Source organism: Bolinopsis microptera, chromosome 1, assembly GCF_026151205.1.
Source record: "Bolinopsis microptera isolate Bmic1 chromosome 1, MBARI_Bmic_1.0, whole genome shotgun sequence".
Lineage (NCBI taxonomy): Eukaryota > Metazoa > Ctenophora > Tentaculata > Lobata > Bolinopsidae > Bolinopsis > Bolinopsis microptera.
The window spans coordinates 13,361,638-13,380,550 of NC_087072.1; the positions used below are offsets into that span (position 1 = coordinate 13,361,638).

At 38.0% G+C, this 18,913-nt stretch overlaps 1 protein-coding gene across 1 annotated transcript; it reads left to right on the plus strand.

The window, feature by feature from the left end:
• Positions 1 to 4,668: 4,668 nt before the first annotated feature.
• On the plus strand, positions 4,669 to 18,758 carry LOC134825908 (uncharacterized). The gene is made up of 14 exons (XM_063838104.1): positions 4,669 to 4,711; positions 5,035 to 5,162; positions 5,595 to 5,674; positions 6,028 to 6,148; positions 7,168 to 7,258; positions 11,566 to 11,674; positions 12,326 to 12,439; positions 12,973 to 13,073; positions 14,150 to 14,221; positions 14,463 to 14,559; positions 14,838 to 14,931; positions 17,135 to 17,236; positions 17,720 to 17,812; positions 18,051 to 18,758. The coding sequence occupies exons 1-14, from the start codon at positions 4,669 to 4,671 to the stop codon at positions 18,183 to 18,185; spliced, it is 1,380 nt and encodes a 459-aa protein (XP_063694174.1). The 3' UTR covers positions 18,186 to 18,758.
• The last annotated feature ends 155 nt before the right edge of the window (positions 18,759 to 18,913 follow it).

Sequence of the window (18,913 nt, forward strand, 5' to 3'; positions counted from 1 at the left end):
TACGCCATTTGACAAAATCTTATTTAAGCGAAAGTAAACAGTATTCTCTTTTTAATTTGACACAATAAGATCAAGTGCCGGTGCAGTAGCTTTAATTTTATCCCATGCCAAATGGTCGGTAATGTTACGCCACTGACTCACAAAACTATCGTAATCATTAAGAAACCCCCTGATAATATTTTCTCCTCGGTAGTACCTGTTATACTAATAGTAATATTAACAATCGTGTATATTTGGCGGGGCACAATGTTTATTGTTGATTACATTACTAGATCAATATGTGTCTGAAGAAAGTGAAGGGAATAGATTGTAGCTGACGGGTATTTACACGCTCTCTAAATATGATAATATTTACTACCTTGTGGAATATATCGAAGAAAAAAGAATTACGACGACATTTTACCTGCTAACCTGGCATCATTCGTGAAAACCATCTCCCTCTCTCCCCCTCTCTCCCTCTCTCTCCCTCTCTCTCCCTCTCTCTCCCTCCCTCTCTCCCCCTCTCTCCCTCTCTCTCCCTCTCTCTCTCCCCCTCTCTCCCTCTCTCTCCCTCTCCCTCCCCCCTCTCCCTCTCCCTCCCCCTCTCCCTCTCCCTCTCCCTCCCCCCTCTCTCTCTCTCTCTCTCTCTCTCTCTCTCTCTCTCTCTCTCTCTCTCTCTATCTCTCTCTCTCTCTCTCTCTCTCTCTCTCTCTCTCTCTCTCTCTCTCTCTCTCTCTCTCTCTCTCTCTCTCTCTCTCTCTCTCTCTCTCTCTCTCTCTCTCTCTCTCTCTCTCTCTCTCTCTCTCTCTCTCTCTCTCTCTCTCTCTCTCTCTCTCTCTCTCTCTCTCTCTCTCTCTCTCTCTCTCTCTCTCTCTCTCTCTCTCTCTCTCTCTCTCTCTCTCTCTCTCTCTCTCTCTCTCTCTCTCTCTCTCTCTCTCTCTCTCTCTCTCTCTCTCTCTCTCTCTCTCTCTCTCTCTCTCTCTCTCTCTCTCTCTCTCTCTCTCTCTCTCTCTCTCTCTCTCTCTCTCTCTCTCTCTCTCTCTCTCTCTCTCTCTCTCTCTCTCTCTCTCTCTCTCTCTCTCTCTCTCTCTCTCTCTCTCTCTCTCTCTCTCTCTCTCTCTCTCTCTCTCTCTCTCTCTCTCTCTCTCTCTCTCTCTCGTACATTATAAGCGTAGAAAGATTTGCTGTCAAGCTGTTCTGAGTGGATGTTTATACCATATTGGGAGGTGAATAAAAGGAGTGGCTCCACCGCCGCATTTCAAGAGTTCATATAGCCAGCTTTACGGTTACCGTCAAAACTATTTTTACTGATACCATTTACTGGACGAACTTGCACTGCATTGCCAGTTGCTTGTGTGCTTAAATTCATTTGTTTACTCGCAGAATAACTGATCACGAGTTAGTCGAGGATTCATTGAGTTTAACCACATAAGCACCATTCAGTACTCTAAGCTCTCAAATTTTAATTCAACATGTCGAACTTCGCTCGTCGCCCACATATTATATTAACTTGTGTTTCTGAACCCAACACAAATTAAATACCTCTTTTAGTACTAGTTTTACTTTTAGTCTTTGTCCTTATGTTTTAATAGAGCGTCTGCAAATCGCTTTGAATTAAAACTGTATAGTTCAATAAAAAATGGATAGAACCATACAAGGTACTGTTACTGCTAGCGAAACTTTTGGAGAAAGAACCGCTGATTTAATGCCAGCTTTTTTGTCAGCTTTGGTACCATTTGTGGTTACAGTAAACATTAAAGCAGGACCTCTGACTCTTCTCTCTTTCTTTCTGCTCTCTGATATTTTTCTCTCTAAGTGAAAGTCTGATCTTCGAGAGAAGGTTGTATAATACTCTCACGTAAGTAAGCCTAGAAGATACAGCTACCTACCACACAAGATATTCATCTAATTTGATTGCTTTGCAAGTATTGGTGTGGACCCTTCCCGATCACTTGACTGTTGTAAATCTTGTACTACATCTAACGTTCGTATCTTTGAAGGTTTGTGGATTGAATACCTTATCTGCCATAAGTTTTCGCTGCCCAACGTTCCCTTAAAAATTGTTTTAGGTTGAACTTGAAGTTTGAAGTTCAGTCTTTAAAAGCTTTCCTGATAAATACCTTAAAGTGGAAAGAAATACAAAAATATATTCACTACAACTAGGGCATTGTGCACGTAATATCTAAAATCTACGTGCACAAGTTAGTCAGGATTCAGAGCGAGGTCTAGAAACTGATAGCTCTCTCTCTCTCTGTTTTGGTCAACGGTTTCTGGCCTCCTAGTGAAGAGGGAGGCCTTCTCGCCGTGCCCACAGAGTGTGACTCCTGCTAGCCACACTCCAGGACTCCCTAAGTATATACAAAAACATAGATAGATATCAACGCAACAGACCTCTGGAGTCTCGAAGCTGTTACTACCTTGCTCAGAGCAAACCCACTTCAGATGTTCTTCTTTAGCGGGCAGGCGAGGGACTTCCGAGCATGGTCCACACCTGAATATGTATCACTATCTGAGATAGTCCTGTGTGGGTCTAGTGTATGATTGTTTATGAACCTTGGTGTATGTCCTAGATGCTTATCCAAATAGATCGTCTCTGTCAAACCTTGTTGACTGTTCCACGAATTTGATAATGTGGTCGAGTTTACTATTGATGGGTTCCTCAATTGTTAGGATGGGTTTACCAAATATCCTCATTCTAGTTGTCATCAGCTGGATGCATTCACATAGGAAGTGTTGTGATGTTTCTGCTTCCCCTGGGCAGTGTTCACAGTCTTGTGTTTCGAAATTGGAGTTGTTTGCTACCGTCTGGAAGTATGCTAATGGGCTGTGTCCTGATAGCCCATCATAACTTTGCTTATTTGTCCTCTGTTTGAAATTTGAATTTCCACCTATGTTAAAGTGTCGTTTGCTCAGTTCAGCTGTTTTGGTCAGTTGTTCAACTAAGACCTTGTTCGACTGAACTATATCTACTTCTGGCCGGTCGGGCCCAATACTTTTCAGTTCTCAAATTTAATGTGCAATACTGGTCGTGTTACGCGGTGGTGCAATACCGGACGTAAGCTACTTAAAATAGTTGTCCAACGTACACTCACTCTAACTCTCCATATCGGTCTCAGAGGGTCCAATATAAATATCTTAAGCTATTTTGCTCCTTTTCCTTAACAACTGTCTCCGCAGTTATATTATTTTAGCTGTCTCGAAGTTTGCACTCTTAGAACAATAATGACATTACTTTAATTTGACGTAGGCTTGTACTGTTAGTGAGTTAGTGAGTTAGTGAGTCTCATTCAATGGATTAGTGTTTTCATGTTGAATATGCTGTTTTACGTTTTAGCGTGACGTTTATAGTTGTACAGTAAAATCTTTTCCTTTGTTGGGTTTGATTAGAAAACATCAGAAATATTGAACAAAAGGCTTTACTGTAGGATTATAACGCAAGCTAACGTCAATGATTTTTGTTTGTTTTTGTTCAGGGGAGCAAACTTGCCACATAGGTCCAGGATTACTATACGTCAATGGCTGGTACTGTATTCTACTTCTAGCCTCTACATTTGCACTAAAGGAGAACACACACAAGGACAAATCAAAAACAAATTCACATTTCACATTGATTTTCTGTAAGGTTTTTCGTGCTTTTCTTTTGGAAGCTAATAACTTGAACGATATATAGAACAGAATTGATATTTTTGGTTTAAATAATTTAATGGAAACGGATTTTTACTTGGATTTCGGATTTTGATGTGTTAGCAACGCTGATCTGACATTATCTTCATTGTAATATAGATCTATTTTTGTAAACCTTGTAAACCTTGTACTAGAATTTCAAAATCCTAATTCCTCGCCTACATTTTGTCGCAATCTCTGAACTGAATGATCAATGTCAAGATATTGTCGTAAGCATAAGTACGTAAGCAGCATTTGGGGAAGTAGTTGTGACATGTACTTTCAGTTGTAACAAGAGGTATACTGATTGTGCTAACGTAATTCGTAATACGTTAGCATAATATTAAGCTTATTCTTCAGAGTCCATAAAATTGCTTTTCTCTTTTACATCTAGCACTTGTATTTATGATAATAATAATATAATATATGTATTTATGATGATTCTTCATTCAAAAAGGTTCCTGTAAAATCGAAGACGTCAATTCGTTTAGAGAGAGGCAATTTCGCTTCCGTTACGTCGACTGATGATTATGTCTGTCTTTTCATCATATGTCATATGATCACCGTCATCAGCCGGTAACTTGACATTCCTTTCGATCAGACGTGTGTTATTTTAGTTCTAGTTCATGTTCTAAAGTTGGCTTGCGTCTTTTTGACTAAATATCGTCTGTATCAGTAATGGCCAATGGGGAACGATTTTTGATTTTTGAATCAAAGTGGTAGCTCTAACTCTAAGCTAAAGTATAATCTTTAACTCCAACTTTCACGGCATAGCTGTGGAATTTATCACCCGCCTACCGTCAAGAAAACAGGCGCAATTTTTGTTATTTTGCGGTGGTTTTCAAAGTCAAACATCTCGTCTGCTTAAGCTATGCAATCTGAAGTAACAATGTCACACTTACTGTAAATAAACATGCCGATAAATCACGTGTACTTGATTTTAAATATAATATTTTCCCTCTATAGAATTAGAAAGTATAATTGTGTGGATTTGTTTATTTTTAAATTGAACTATCTATCAGCCTGATGAAGCCGCGTTGGCTGATAAAGATATTCGACAGAATTAAAGGTTGGTAATTCACATTTATCTACTTTTCAGATATTGTTAAACACCTTGAGTCCAACTCTCGATTAGTATTTGAATTCGATTTGGCTAGACTGGAGTCTCGTAAAATATCACATACGGATTAGTTAAATCTCGATCTAATCATTTACTAACACAGCTTGGATACCTCAGAATTCACATTCGATTTTTGACGCAATCATCATCAAAAGCAATAAAACCTTGTCAAGCTGGCTCGATATATCAGATCTTACATAAAAAGAAAAGGAAAACCATTAGCTGGTACTTCAGCAGCTGGAACATTGATGATAAAAATCTTTAACTTTCAGATGTTATGGACAAGAACAAGACACTGGATGATGTGGCACTGATAAAAGACTACTGGCAGAACAAAATCTCTGAAAAGTACCTGAGCAGCGGGGACTTGACGGATGACACCACTTTACCCACATCTCAGGTTTATATTCATCTTTCTTTCAGATTTTTCTCTTTCACTTCTTAAAAAACAAACTTATCTGTCTAACCACTATCATACTACCACCACCACTACCATCACCACTACCATCACCACTACCATCATCACCATCACCATCACCATCACCATCACCATCACCATCACCATCACCATCACCATCACCATCACCATCACCATCACCATCACCATCACCATCACCATCACCATCACCATCACCATCACCGTCACCATCACCATCACCATCACCATCACCATCACCATCACCATCACCATCACCATCACCATCACCATCACCATCACCATCACCATCACCATCACCATCACCATCACCATCACCATCACCATCACCATCACCATCTGCTTGAAGGTTGTCAGATGTTCTTAATCTAAACGATAATATTGATGCCCTCGCAGGAACCAATACCTCAAGGATCTCATGTAATAATGGATAGTGACTACCAATCTTCTTTGTCAGACGAGCTTTCTGTCAAAAAGTAAGCAATCCAATCTCAAAAGCGTTATTAGTGATCAGTGCAGGTGACAATCAGATATATAATGAAACTGTCACTTCCGGATAGACATTCTGCTTTCTACTTTGACTGACCCGTGCAACATCAAACATATTTTGGTAAAGAGTTTCTGGTTCCAGGCTCGGATTATTTGAAAGTTATCTCTATCCGCAATAACACTTTAACAATTATTACCCACTCCGCGAAATTTACGGATAAACTGACAAGATCCCGTGTTTAAATTTCGATTAAACCTAGACAGAAGCGCCCATAAAAAGCCTGATTGCTAAAGCCAAAGGCTTGATTGTCAAACTTTAAACGGCTACATTATCTTTCAGGAAAGAGCGAGCCAGGGTACTGATACAGCACGATCAGTGGCTTTACGTCCGTGACGAGCAGGGTCAAGAGGGATTCGTACCGCTGAACATGTGCCATAAAGAATCTAATGTCAGCATTGAGGTACTGTTTCAGATAGACCACTACATCGTAGATATGTATTTACTTTAGGTTCAAAGTTCAAAGTTTAAGCCACAATTTAGGGTAGAAAATATTTGAGCCTTTCTTTTTCTAAAGTAAACTGTCTCCATTTAAGGCGACAACGCGCTATATAGGAATTGGGGCCAAGGATGGATTTTATCAAAATTTCCACCATATTGGCAATAAGCCAGTCAGTTATTAGAGCAGCCCCAATATTAATAATAAAAGCTTTTAAGACTTTTTGTTAAGTCCCCTAAAAGGCTAAAAAGGCAACCCATTTTCAACAATTTAAATTGTACTGCCTGCTGAACTACTCTATAATCAGCCATTTTCATCGGATCTCCTTGGCTAGTTCTCTTTAAAAACAAATTTGGCTAGATTGGGAAATTTTAAAGATTGGAAAGGCCGACCTGATATAGCAATTATGCCATTTTCAACATCGCAAGGGTGTACTCAGCTGTGATAGCTATCATGGCTGCTGGAAATTTTCCTTAAAACAGCTCATGCACTTACCGTGGCGCCTTTTGGAGAATTTCCAGACCTATGACTGACTTCATGTACAAATACCAATACCATTATCAAATTCCGAGCTGATTTCTTTGAAATAAAAGACATTCATGATCATGACGAATTGTTGGGAAACAACTTTTAAACATCAGTGAAATCTTACGTAAATAAAAATCTGCAGATTGCGAAAATTTTCTGACGTCAGTATAATGTATTATATTGTTGTAAATATTTTTAGAACCAAACGGAATCAAACTTAAAACACAATTCAACCAAGTTTCGCAATCGAACCAAATTTCACGTTCGTGTTTTAGCGACAGTGAATTATTATCAATCTTGTTATGTTTGGTAATGTTAACCCACAATTTTTGCCATGCCACATTTAATTTTCTCTCAAGTACCTTTTTAATTTTAAAATAAAAGGACCCTTGATTGATTTACAAAAATGAAATTACTTTTAGCATTTAGCCAATAATCAAAATGATGATCGCCAGGTGACGCAGTGTAAAGCCATCTCAAAACCCTCAAGTGTATCCTCCTGCAAAAGAGACTCGATAAATCCTGCACTCTCAGAGAATCTAGCAGGTACAAGTTGCAATCTTTTAAAACTGTTAGTGTTACGACTACATAGGCCAGCTTGCTGGTCTATGACTCGTTTCTCTCAGTCTCACGTATAGTGAGAAGAAGTGGAACGAATGCGTGCGGAGGGAATGGTGCGCCGGTAAATTACGAAATACTACTAGTATTACTAGTACTACTAGTATTACTAGTACTAGTATTACTAGTACGACCATGTAGATAATATTAATGATAGGTGTTAATACTAGATTACCGTTAATACTAGGTTTTATCGTTATATTTCAATAATTTGTGTTTCTGATTTCGTGGAATGAGCTGCTTAACGACAACATCTCAGACAGCGTTTTACCAAACCTTTTAACTATGAACTAAAAAATAGCAAGCACGCGGCACAAACCAATTTGTCAGTACTGCAGATAGCAGAGATTTATGTAAAACCGGTTAATATTTTAATAGTTTATGTAAAACCGGTTAATATTTTAATAGTTTATGTTAATAGATGTGGATACTGGCGGGGAGGTGATAATTGTTTGTTTACATTAATAGTGAGCACATGTTAAGCAGGCTGAGGAGGTGATAATTGTTTGTTTACATTTTAGGTCGAGCACATGTTAAGCAGGCTGATGAGGTGATACATATTTTGTATTATAGAAGGTTTGTAACACTTGTAACGCCTTCTTGTTACCCCCCTTTGAGGACCCCGAATTATTTTCTGAACGAAAGCTCAAAAATAACCGAGAAATCGACCTTCTTATTAACTCATTTTGATGACTGTTTCTGACCTAAAATTGCACGAAAAATCGATTTAGCTAGGTTTCAGAACCTATAAACACTTCCTTATCCCTCAAAATTGATGTTTTATAGTTAATACGACCAACAAGCAACATATATTTTGATCCTTCGGTTCTACTCATGACCTAAGGAGTTAAGCTGAAACCGAAAGAGCGAGGCAATCCTCACCTTAACTGATCAAACTGGTACTAACACAATTTTCAGATAGAAATGTTCTTTGCGATACGTTTATTGCAGCTTTGCAACTTGAGTGAAGACAAGAGTACGAAAACACACAGCAGGTAAGCAACTCACTTTTGGTGACTGTTCCTCACGAACATTCTGATCCTGCAACATAACTACATAACAACAAGGAGATCGTCTCCTTAACAAATTGAACAGGTAATATCACAATTTCCAGAGCAGAGCATGATAACAAAGTCAAAAGAAACATAATGAAGGTAGGTTACGAACACCACAATAATATAACAATCATACTAACAGCTGAATTTATTCTGACGACTGGCAGTCCTGATGTGCTCCGTGATCCTAAACGAGCGACCAATTGTAATAGAGGTGTTATGTCACGTGACACCGATCCGTCCAATCACAAACAGGAAGAGTAAGCGGATGGATATCGTAGAAATTAGAAATTAGAAATTAGATGTTTCGTATGTTTACTTTCCTTATCTGTATTTGACCCTCTGTTCAAATTGTTATCTCCACCAAAGCTTGGCTCGGCAAGGTCAGCGTGCAATATCGGCACCGCGGTACACACGCCATGATTACGTAATGAACTAAAAATAGTGTGATCGTTACAATATATAACCGTGCCCACTGCCCACGACCCCACGTACAATACAAACTGTTGGGGGGGGGGGGGGGGGGGGGGGTTGCTTACGATAGGCTGTGGTCGCTCCTCCAACTGACTGTGGTTCTTACCGTCCAATCATGAACAGAATATTAACATTGTTTAGTTATAGTGGGTCTATAACTATAGTGGGTCTATAACTATAGTATGTCTCGGTTGAACTGTGGACATTAGTATTATTAAGTTTTATGTAATAAGTGGTCGCGATTATGAACTCAGTGGGATTCCAAATGATGAACTGTGCCTTACACCAACTGGAGGCAAAGGAATATATTATATCCATGAGTGCTCCCTAGCTTAACTGGGACGGTAAGTGTTTGAAAACAGAAACTAGGACACGAATTCTCTGACAAGAAATGTATGTTACAGTAGCAGGCACTTGCGGTGTACACAAGGACGGACATGTTTTTACCCAGAACTAGTACTACCTACCAGTTCAACATGATGCAGTATATTTTTACCAGGTTAGACACTTCAAATTTTAAATAAAAATCTTAAATTTAATAGCGTACAACAAAGCTGTAACCCATGAACCGAAATAAAATGCAGCTGGTGAACGAACTAAAGGGGTCCACTGAACCATTTCAACAGCGCACTTATTACATAAAACTTAATAATACTAATGTCCACAGTTCAACCGAGACATACTATAGTTATAGACCCACTATAGTTATAGACCCACTATAGTTATAGACCCACTATAACTAAACAATGTTAATATTCTGTTCATGATTGGACGGTAAGAACCACAGTCAGTTGGAGGAGCGACCACAGCCTATCGTAAGCAACCCCCCCCCAACAGTTTGTATTGTACGTGGGGTCGTGGGCAGTGGGCACGGTTATATATTGTAACGATCACACTATTTTTAGTTCATTACGTAATCATGGCGTGTGTACCGCGGTGCCGATATTGCACGCTGACCTTGCCGAGCCAAGCTTTGGTGGAGATAACAATTTGAACAGAGGGTCAAATACAGATAAGGAAAGTAAACATACGATATCCATCCGCTTACTCTTCCTGTTTGTGATTGGACGGATCGGTGTCACGTGACATAACACCTCTATTACAATTGGTCGCTCGTTTAGGATCACGGAGCACATCAGGACTGCCAGTCGTCAGAATAAATTCAGCTGTTAGTATGATTGTTATATTATTGTGGTGTTCGTAACCTACCTTCATTATGTTTCTTTTGACTTTGTTATCATGCTCTGCTCTGGAAATTGTGATATTACCTGTTCAATTTGTTAAGGAGACGATCTCCTTGTTGTTATGTTGCAGGATCAGAATGTTCGTGAGGAACAGTCACCAAAAGTGAGTTGCTTACCTGCTGTGTGTTTTCGTACTCTTGTCTTCACTCAAGTTGCAAAGCTGCAATAAACGTATCGCAAAGAACATTTCTATCTGAAAATTGTGTTAGTACCAGTTTGATCAGTTAAGGTGAGGATTACCTCGCTCTTTCGGTTTTAGCTTAACTCCTTAGGTCATGAGTAGAACCGAAGGATCAAAATATATGTTGCTTGTTGCTCGTATTAACTATAAAAGATCGATTTTGAGGGATAAGGAAGTGTTTATAGGTTCTGAAACCTAGCTAAATCGATTTTTCGTGCAATTTTAGGTCAGAAACAGTCATCAAAATGAGTTAATAAGAAGGTCGATTTCTCGGTTATTTTTGAGCTTTCGTTCAGAAAATAATTCGGGGTCCTCAAAGGGGGGTAACAAGAAGGCGTTACAAGTGTTACAAACCTTCTATAATACAAAATATGTATCACCTCCTCAGCCTGCTTAACATGTGCTCGACCTAAAATGTAAACAAACAATTATCACCTCCTCAGCCTGCTTAACATGTGCTCACTATTAATGTAAACAAACAATTATCACCTCCCCGCCAGTATCCACATCTATAGGATGATTAAATATAGTTTTGAGCAATCACCCTGAAACTTTCAGGATATGTTCTAGGGATTATTTAGAAGAGACCAATCAAGCCGAATTTTGAGATAGGCCTTAGAAAATTTTTTATTCGATTTTGAAAATCTTGGACCTGGAAAAATTGTCAAAAAATGAGGTGGGGGGGGGGGGGGGGGGGTAGAATTAGAAAAGCATTGTTATTTGATATTTCTACAGAATATTTATTCTAAACTAAGTGGTTTACGGGGAGGAATAAATATTAATTACGTAATATGTGAACGATCTTTTATTTACATTGCCTAACTTTCATCAATTTCTAACAGGAACATGTCGACTTTTGACAGCTTAATCAGAAGTCTATGACTGAACAATGCAATAGTCATTAATTATTCCCCCTCCCATTATGTAAAATTGAATATATGATATTGGCAATGATCATAGGTTCCTGAAGGCGTAGTTATCGATTAAATATCTTAAAACATTTTCCCTGAACAACACCCATAAGACAATTACACGAGTTTAGCGATCAATAATAAACAATGCAGTGAACAAAACTACGTGTGGCTACCTCTATTTAGGTGGCAGAATAAATAAAGCACCATTATATACAAATAGGTGGTAACTCATTAATAAATTTGTATGCTATCCAATCAATCATACTCCTCATGTACAACTGCAAACAATTTCTCCTCTTCACTCCTTAAACCATCTCACACAAGTAAACACTCTAAATTCCTCCTGCTTACTCCGCAAACGTTTCAGTTCCGAGTACAAGTGAAAAGTCCCTGCTCCTGGATGACAGACCCAAGATCAGACCCACCACCTCCTCACTTTGCGACAGCGGCTGTCCCAGCGACTCTGAGAGCGACTGGTTAGTTTTGTAATTACATAGAAAGTCTTATTGAATACTTGGTAGTTGTATTTGTAAAAGTAATGTTTTGTCCCCGCATCTTGATAAGTTGGTAGTTCTGTGATAGATATGGTCAAATTTACAAAACTTATCAAATTAGGCCAATTTATAGAACAATTTCACGATTAATCTTGTCCACGAATAAGCTATTAATAATTCCTCGGATGGAGCCTTGAAGTGGCAGTTATCACTTAATAAACAACTTTTATTTGATTACACCTCTGCAAAACAGTGCATGTTACATGTCATATAATATATTAAATATATAAGTTCAAGTGTCGACCTTTCTTACTGACAAATCAACTAATAATATACCAGTGCCACCCACGATGGTGGTACTGGAAGTTAAATGTTGCTAATAACTTAATGCCACTTTCTCGAAGGCTGATCTTCTCGTTCTTGTTTTAATAACACTAAGAGATCGTTTAGATATTACGTAACCCTGTCATTTTTCTTTGATAATCGTCTGCAGCGTAAAGAAAAAGGATCGCCATTTTTAGACTTCTCCCTAAGTTTTACCCGTCACTCCATAATCTCGCCTACGTTATATGAGAACGATCCCAAGGGTTAAATTCCAAGAAATATCATGAAACTGAACTCTATTTCCCACAGTTTCCCGCTGACCGGGGAGTTGACGGATAGGGACAGATTGGGGGAGCTTGAGAAACTCCTCTCTCAGCTCTGTACTGAAGGAAACTTCTACGAGGCTGCCAGATCTCTCGACAAGTAGGATAAATTACATAATTACATAATTACCCTTAGGCCTTATATAAATTATAATTTAGAATAATGCTATTATATGTACACTGCAGTCAAACAGGGACAATATGCATACAAATGAAACCACCTTGGAACTTATTTGCCACAAGCATTACTGTGCAGGAATGTGTTGTCCATGATAGTCCCAGGAACCACCCCAAAGAGTTTTAAAAGTAGATTCACACTTTCAAACCATCATCAGACTGCCATAATATGAGCATTGCAGTTATTTTGAACCTCCTATTTTGTTCGAAGACGCCTGGATAAAATATGCTTAGCTAGTTCAAGTTGTGCTCTTCAAATTTACCTTTACAAGTCTTTGGGTGATGCATGGGACTATGGTGTATGGACTATGGACAACACATTCCTGTACAGAAATGCTTGTGACAAATTAGTTTCCAGAAAATATAATTCCTAACTAGCACCCTTAAACAGATTCCAATTTGCCATATCAGCTTTAAACCATTTCAAATGCCAGATTTAATACCTGGATTTAAAAGTTTCAGCAAGCAGTTAAACATCAGGAAGTCCTGTGCCAAGTTCATTGCAGAGAGCTCCGATGAAGTCAATACGGAGACCGGCCAGCTTCTAGTGGAACTAGGTGAGAATTAACTCATACCTGTCACAGGTTAGTGGAATTCTCTGGAATTACATCATGATATTATAAGCTGTTTGAGTTTTGATTCGGCATCCAGAATTCTTCACAGCTTGCATGACGTCCTTACTTTTTTATTTAACAAATCTCAAACTATCAAAGATTTTATTAGATTGTAGTTACCGTAAAACCATATCCCCTTGCATGATTTTTGATATAAAGCCAAACGCGTAAGCCTCAATAAGAACTCACACTAGATTTGATTGGACTAGATTTAATGAAGGAATGATCACAATCTCGGAGAGTGGCCGCCACAGGACCACACTCCTTACACGGGCATCACGTGGCCCCGTACTGAGCACCTTTCTGTTTTCTCCAGCTTTCTTGCATCCACAATTAATCCCAGCTCGATATACAGAGAGTTACACAGCTGCTCTCTCTCTCTTTCTCTCCAATTAAATCACTAGAGTTACGCAACAGCCATTAGAGTACTCCAGGATCAACTGACTCCACTCTTATTTGGCCATGATTTGCACCTGCACACCATCTATAGTAACCATGGTAACCTAGTAACCTAGCAACCGTTTACTGTTGCTATTATGCTGGTAAATGGATTGTAAAAACAGGGTCAACAATTTTAAATTTTCGTAATATTATCGTCAAACTGGTGATATGATATAACAAATTATTAGCTTGGTATCATTAAAGTTAATAAGCAGACAAAATCGAAAAATTTCCTGGTTTCACTTGCCATAATTCTTGCCAGGGTTTTCATTTCCTTGTAGGGAGTTAAAACAAATGCAACGAATCGGTTTCAATAATTGTGACTACAAGCAAAATATGTATTTATTCGCTCGATTAATTTTCTCAGTTACTCACAGAAGATTCAAATTATACTGCACCAGTTACCTAATATTTGCGATACCAATTAATAAGTAATATAAAGGTTGATAAGTATGACTAAGGTTTTATATCTTATGTAGTATAAGTAAGTCTATATCTACACTTTTGGACGCACTGACCAGTTAGTGACCAGTTAGTGACCAGTAAGTGACCACATTTGTAATAATCTTTCGTTGCAGGTCGAGTGGGAAACTGCGCTCTAGTTTGTACTGACAAGGGAGAAAGGGGCTATCTTCCAACAAGTTATTTGTGTGAGTATCTAGCTATAATACAGACCACCTGATCAATACACAATATCTCATCGTCTCTTTTGTGCCATAATTAATGAAAGACTTTCTTGTCTAGTGATTAGTGATATAGGCTTGCTAGGATATATAATATTGGCTCAGAGCCAAACTGATATATTCTCAACCTTACCTCATCCAACACCGACCATCTTTAACTTATATTTTAGTCCGATAACCTTTAATTGAAAATTCCCCAAAATTTCAGTAACAGATACAAAGAAAATCGCATGTTTCTCAATGGAGAAGACAATATTCCAATCTCAATCTATGGAGAACGTACAACACGACCAGAGATTCAAAGGGTAAGCTGGCACCAAACCTTGATGCGTGAGGCTTTATTAACTTCGAGAGCTCGAGATCAGTTGGTCGGGTGTCATATAACAGTCACCGATTAGTGGAACACGTACATTATACTTGGTGACAACTGTGTCGTCATTTAATTTTAGTGACGCTGATAGTTATCATTCGAGTTGATACAAAAATGCATATACATGTTAACTTATAAACTCAGCGTCTGAGACTCTGAGGTCCAGAATTAGAAACGTCAGAACTCAGAGTTTTTAATATTTGATATTTTCAGGATACTAGGAGGTCACATAACCACGACAATTTGTCCGTCATCACCGAGACAGCCCTGTGTTTCTGCTTCATCGCTATACGACATCAAACGGAAGGTAATTAAGTTTTCAAAACTTGTATCTTGCTTTTTCATTATCAGCTCCATTCTGAAGAGGATACGAGAACTATATACTTTAGGGGTCGTTCACATATTGATATCACGTAATCAGCTGGGGGGGGGGGGGGGGGGGGGTTCCGAATGATTACGCTAGTGTAATTTTGACACGATAGCTATGTGTGAAACTGATTACAGAGGGGGGGGGGGGGGGGAAGAGGTAAAATAATTACGTAATATCAATATGTGAACGGCCCCTTACCAGACAGAAGCGATAACCTCTAGGGTTCAGAATTATTTACAAAGTTTAATATCTATGGAATATGTAATGTACGCCTAATAATCTAAGTTAGACACGAAAAATGAAAACTTGCATATCATGTTCTTCTGGTAGTTTTACTGTCAAAAGACCGACCATTATAATATTTCACAGAACGTATATTGGAATTCTTTGTAATACAATTCTTTGTAATGTAAGGGGTCGTTCACATATTTGATATTACGTAATCACTACTTTTTGAACAATTTTGACCTCCCCCCCATACCATGGCCATAGCTATTGTGTCAAAATTATACTAGCGTCATCATTTGGAAACCCCGCGACCTCTCCCCCCTCGGCTGAATACGTAACATGTGAACGAAACCTAATACGTGTAACCGCTGCAAACTTTTTGTTATTTCCATTTTAGACACAATTTAAAATATACATATTTAATGTTTTAAATAAACATTAGAATAGTGATACTAGCACTAGCTAGCTTCAACTTCTTAAGACGGAAGGAACCCATACCAATAGTATTAGTAGTTAGTACCTACTTAAAATTTTAAGCAGAATTGGAAAATCGGAAGTGCCTGAGAATATCTTCATTTCATTTTGGACTTGCACCCCTTTAAAAAGTTAACGTTAGAGATTGGGATTATAAGTGTTGCTACCTCACTTTCTTTCAAATTCAATAGCCAAATTTGAACCAAATTATCTCGAACAAAACACAGTAGGGTAAAGCACATAATTTTGTCATTTTTTGGCAATTTTCCGACTGCCTGATATAAACCATGGGTTTTAACCTCGTCTGAAATTCTGATTTAGATGAAACCTCCACCATGTTATAGTAGACAGTCTAGGCAAGTTCTAACACAAAAATGATCGAAATTGCTGGGGTTGAAGATGTCCAAAAAAATTATTTTGAAAAAATGACAAAATTAGGTGACTTTACTTAATTTTGTCACCCCGAACCTAATTTTGTCACTTGAAGATTGTGCAAAAAGTAACCGTTTCTCGGTATTTTAGACTACCTGGATGCATCATTCGAGCGCTTTTTTACCAACATTGACCTCAAAAATCCCAAAGATATGATGTTTTCATAGTTTAGTAGCTTGATGAAAAGATGACACTTTTTGGGTATATAATCTTAGAAAATAGCCCCAAATGCCCCTGAAACCACTGGCATCTTGAAAAACGATTGGTTCTAGGCCTAGGTTGAAATTTTCATGTCTGTAGATAGATCACTTGCTTAGTAATTTCATCAAATATTTTTTTAGTCATTTTAGATCGAAAAAATCAGATTATCCACCTAATATTTCTCGGCGAAAATATGCTATTATAAGTGTTATGCTATTATAAGTGCCTTATACATATCCTATGGGCAAAAAAACTTCAGAATAGTTGTATAAGGCCATTTTCAACACAATCTGTGATTTACAAGAAATTTGAGAAAGGTCGATTTTTTTGACAAAATTAGGTACTTTTGGCAAAATCGAACCTAATTTTGTCACCCTCTGTAACTTGAACAATAATTGCGCTAGAGACTTGAAAATTTGTACGTATACTTCTGCTGTAGAAGATATTTGAAATATGCAATGGCATGAAGCTAGCTCAATTACTTTTGAAATAGCAATAAATCAAAATTTTTAAAATTCCTTAAGAAAACCTTAAGGATCTTATTTATTTTTCGGGTTAACAGTTTCGCCTTCATTTTTGACACAGATGCAAAAGAGCTAGAAACTTAAACTTTGTACGAGCAGTTTCAGCAAAGTCTAAGCTTTCTTTTTATACACAATCCTTTTCTTTCAAGCTGAAATTCCGAGCCGAGGCAGTTTTTCAGAGCAAAATGACAAAATTAGGTACCCTGACAAAATTATGTGCCTAACCCTATATAGCGCATGAAATAAGCACCGAGCAGATTTCTAATAACTCGTTACCCAAGATACACCGGAGCTACAAGATTCGGAAACATGATAACATGAGTCAGAGGTTCTCCAAGATACGGAACTTTACAATCGGCACTCCTAGAGATAACAGAGTCAAAGTAAGTGAATATTAGTGGTCAGCTGCGTTAATTCACTATAATCGTCAATCTCAGGCAACGATTTTACCAATTTTGCTGAAAATTTTAAGTACTTTTGGTATGGGTTTCTTTTGTCTTGATAAGTTGAGCTTGCTGGCTTTATTTGCAATATAACATGTCCCAAAATGTCTATTCAGCTTGTCTTCTCGTTCTAGTATCCATTTTGTTATATATTTGAAATCGAGTCTGAATTCCGAAATGAAAATATAAAAAGGCTGCAGCGGTTACAAGTTTTATAAATAATTATTTTCAAAGAATTTCAATAAACTCTGTGAAATATAATAATAATAATACATTATTACATACAATCTTAGAGGTGTCTTTTGACAGTAAGAATACTAGAAAAACGTGAGATACAAGTTTACAGTTACACCTTCGTGTTCAACTTAAACTGAGAGTTACATCCAAGAATTTATAAATAATCTCATTACTTTACTCCCGCAGTTATTCAAAAGAAATCTCACGAATTGCATTGCTCTGATAGTGATAGATAACTATACTGTGGGTAGCGGCTCACGGCAGTTCACCATGATAAAGGTATGTACAGTAGTAGTAGTCACGTGATGCTCATATAAGGTAATACCTGACGTGCAACCCCACTTGTAGTAACAGTAGTTTCGCAGCCATTTATTCCTTGTTCATTTTACTTGTGTAATTTTAATATTATTATTAGGTTGTCTGGTAAGCTGGTAGTACCTCATTCACGGTACACAGGTGCAATTATATATACTCGTAAATCAGGATTTGGCCCCTAAAGTAAAACTATCCTATTCAGGGGGACACACTGATAACCACCGACTCCAATATCTCCTCCAAGACCTGGATATGGGTACACACGACGGGAGTGGTCAAGTGGCAGGGCTTCGTACCACGCGTCAACGTGAAGAAGATATCAGCATCAAGTGTCTGACCACGTTATATGGAATTAACGTGATTATTGTCACGTGCACATCATAGCAGTAAAGATTACTTCCACAGTTGTTTCAGGGGACAAACAGTCTTAGTCTGAGTCCAAGAAAATAACTTGAATTCGATCAGGAAACAAAAAATATATTTCATATTTGAACTGTGAATTATGAAGCAGAATCTTGTTACCTAGCAACGCCTGCAAGGTTGGAGTCTATACGTATAGGACCTACAAGTCTTAGCTTTAATGGTATGGGTTAGTGTTAGTTTTAGTAATAGATTTAATAGAAGCTTCATGTCAGAATTCGCGTGATATTGTGTCCAGAGGTTTTAAATTGAGGAACACACTTGATTGTGTTAGAATGTTACATTTGACCTACTATACAGTGCGACCGAAATCGGCATGAATTATGAACTTGAGCTTTTATAATGGCTTGAAATAAATGAACAGTTTCAATGTTTACCATTGAAATTATGAGATGAAGTGTTTTTAGAGAACCTAAAAACTTTTACTTGTGTTCGGTAAAATATTTGTTTTATCGTTTGCATATCTGTAATCTGTATTTACTCTTTTGATAAGAGATTGGAGTTTATCTTCTGAGGTATCCATAAACTGAGCTCTGCTTTACTAACCAATATTTCTCACAAGTTAGCTACGATAAGCTTTATCAGCTATCAGTTCCTTACGAGTCACAACATGTTCTCATACACATCAATTAGAATGACCACCCA